Source organism: Geospiza fortis, unplaced genomic scaffold (genome assembly GCF_000277835.1).
Source record: "Geospiza fortis unplaced genomic scaffold, GeoFor_1.0 scaffold112, whole genome shotgun sequence".
In the NCBI taxonomy this organism is placed as follows: Eukaryota; Metazoa; Chordata; class Aves; order Passeriformes; family Thraupidae; genus Geospiza; species Geospiza fortis.
The window spans coordinates 18,248,895-18,252,123 of NW_005054298.1; the positions used below are offsets into that span (position 1 = coordinate 18,248,895).

At 38.2% G+C, this 3,229-nt stretch overlaps 1 protein-coding gene across 1 annotated transcript in view; it reads left to right on the plus strand.

The window, feature by feature from the left end:
• The window catches only part of GORASP2 (golgi reassembly stacking protein 2), an 8,053-nt gene that overhangs the window by 3,382 nt on the left and 1,442 nt on the right, over positions 1-3,229 (plus strand). Inside the window, exons 7-9 of the mRNA XM_031055821.1 lie at positions 20-106; positions 1,983-2,078; positions 2,771-3,229. The exon at positions 2,771-3,229 is cut by the window's right edge and continues 1,442 nt beyond it. Coding sequence (XP_030911681.1) covers positions 20-106; positions 1,983-2,078; positions 2,771-3,090 — 503 coding nt within the window. The 3' untranslated portion in view covers positions 3,091-3,229. The remainder of the gene's footprint in view (positions 1-19; positions 107-1,982; positions 2,079-2,770) is intronic.

A 3,229-nucleotide genomic window follows, 5' to 3' on the forward strand; every position in this document is an offset into this window, starting at 1 on the left:
TCCTTGTGTACCCCACCAGGTGTTCCAACAGTTCCATTATTACCACCACAAGTCAGTCAGTCCCTTACCTCCGTGCCACCAGTTAACCCAGCAACTACATTACCAGGTGAGTAGGTAGAAGTTCTTAAAACATTTCTGAAACAAAAATCTTCGAGGAGGAAGGGAAGAGAGCTGCCTTTTCCACTGCTTTTTGGGGAAGGTATAACTTCATACAACTTATACATTTCATGTAAGATCTCTCTTTATGCAGCCTCTACAGTGTGAAGAACTATTTTTCTTGGAGTATGTTCACAGCATGTCTGTAGCACAGAGGGTGACCTGGCAACAAGAGTTACCAGTTTACCTTTTAGGGTTCCCTGCACAGTGGATGCAGTATTCAGGATTTCTCAGGAAGGTTTTGCTTTGCTATTTGCAACATTTTAGGAAACCCATTTTTAAGTACTCAGCTTGATCACTATTCTAGTATAAATACAGGGCTAACAGTATAGAATTTTATGTTGCAGTTACTGTTTCTCAGTTATATAGGAATTTAAACTGGTGTAATGCAAGTAAGAGTCTCTCTACAGCGTAGTTGTTTCCTGATAATAATGAACATTTCAAACACTGCTATTCCAGAAGTATTCACAAGGGGTAAAATAAGGATTGTATAGGATTTTGCTGTGGCATTGGTGTGCTGGTACAGGACTCAATTGTGCCTTCCAGGACACTGAAGGAGGTGTATTTTATGGTTTGCTTGTTATGAGACAAGTAGATAAAGATGTATCCATTATATAATGCTTGGTGGAACAGCCTCTAACATAGAAAAGAATTGCAGTAGAGCTCAGTGCATGCAAACAAGGGCAGAGAACTCTCATAGAAGCTGAACTTGTTAGTAGTTTTCTATTTTATCTAGGAAGAAAAGGATTATTGTCCTTCCCCAGCTGCCTAATCCACCCCTTCCCCAAATTCTGCAAATACAAGGTTTCTGTTCACCTTTTTCTCTGCATAGTATCATTGCTTTTTTAAAAGAAAATTAGAATATTTCTTGCAATTTGCATGGGTGTACTAGTGAAATTGTTCTTACTAAATATACTGGAGGCTTAAAACTTGAGTAAATTTATATGAAGTTCAGCTTTTTTTCAGATTTAAAAAAAAAAACCCACCAAAACAAATTTGCATATAGTTGACCTGAGAGCTCTTTGAATCAGATTATGTCAATTCATTATGGCAAATGAATTCATGGGTAGGTAAAGATGGCTGGGTTTCACCAAAATCTCTATACAGTGGCCTTGCTTTAAGACTTTTCTCCTGTCTTCATACTGTAGTGTCAACAGTTTATTTCTGAATTAGCCTTTTCTGAAATAAACACAAAGTACAAATAGAACCTTGTCCCAGAAATGAAGCTGTTCTAAAGTGGAAAATTCAGGAGCAGAAGGAAGTTCCATAGCAAACACAGTGATGGAAGGGCATCTGTTGCATTCATTGTATGTTTCTCTTCTACTTTCAGTCCTTTCTGACTTTGAAAGTTCCTTTGTCTTGCCTTTTGATATACATTTTTGTGATTAACTCTAGTCATGAACTGAGTAGAAAAGACTGATAATAGAGTGATCAATATTAGGGATCAGGGAATACTGTGTATTTAATCATATTATAATTGTTTGCCACTCAAATTGGGAATGGAGAACTTCTGGTATAGTGCTGTGGTGAAACAGCTACCTTTGTTGAAAGCTGAACTTGGTATGCAAACCTTCTTCTAATAATGAAGTAAGAGTCTGCTTTCCTCAGAAAAATCTGAAAGGTTTGGGATTATGTATTTGCTAGTCCAGATTTCTTGCAGTAGGTGTCTGTTCTCACTGTGCAACTTAAAAGCTGAAATTCAGGTGAATTTGCATTCTTCTATGTAAAAATTATAATCAAGATTTAAAGCATGTTTTAAATTATCCACAAGATGCAAGAAACAGTTAGAAAATCAGTTTTCAGTAACTGTTTCACTCTTCTCTTAGGTCTGATGCCATTACCAGCGGGCCTTCCTAACCTGACTGATCTGTCCAAACTTAATTTACCTGCACCACAGATTGTTCCAGAAATGATACAGCCTGGTATGTGCTTCTGCAAACTGAAACTCTGTAATTAGAGTTATCCTTGACAGTCTAATTTAGACCCATTCGGAGGAGTCCTGGAGGGGATAAATTAAATGTTTGCCTGAGATGGGAGTGGATGTTAGTGCCCAGATCAGGTAGATGAGGAATATGTCTTTAGATAAACTAATTCTAAACCTGTGTCTGTGTTTAGATGTTGCATTTTTTTATTACCTGATTTATATCTCAGAAGAGATTGTGCCAAAAGTGAAAGTATATTATTTTTGGGTAAAAGAAAATATGAAGTGTTTCCTTGTAAGATAGATGAGGAGATTGGAGCTCCCTGAACTGAATGCCAGAATTATGAACTAATATTAGATTTATAGTTTTGAATTCAGCAAAATTGCTGAAGGTGCTCATGGAGCAAGCAAAAAGATATTGGAAGCTTGTGTGTAATATGGTTTTTGTTAACTTCTTGTTTCTGACAGTTTCAGTGAAGGCCAGAAAAACCTAGTCACAGTATTAATGCATTAAATACCTAGTCTTCTGGGGAGGTACAAGAAACCTTGAATTTACTCTGATTCTTCAATTCTGAAATCTGAAAAGTGTCAGGCTTGAAATGAGCCTGCTGAGTCAGTGCTGCACAAACACCATTTGAGCTGTCTGTGCTGTGCAGCAGCTCACTGTGGTTTTTCCCCCTTTTTTCTCTTTAGGTTTGCAACCCCTTCCCCCCTTGCCGCCTCTGCATCTGATGGGAATAACGCCTCTGTCAATGCCACCCAAGTGTGTTCCTGTGCTTCCTTTGGTCACAGAGGCATCCACAGTGCCTACAGATTTGCTTCCCTCTATTCCTCAAGCTGGAAGCTTCTCCGTCAACCCTGGCACTCCTGAAAAGGTAGAGGAGAGCTCTGCATTCAGCTTGGATAGTGCTACTCCAACTTCCAGGGCAACTATTGTTGACAGATCAAATGAATCCTCTGCAGCTAATGAAAAAACAGCTGGAATCACAGATACACAAGCTTCTGAATCATAACTCCAGATCACTCTGTTGGATTGGCCTGGTATTTATTTAGCCATGGGATACATATTGGAAAAGCAAGCTATCATTAATTTCATACTAGTTTGTACTTAATCTTTAGAAGTCCTGTAAATAATATGGAGGTATAATAAAT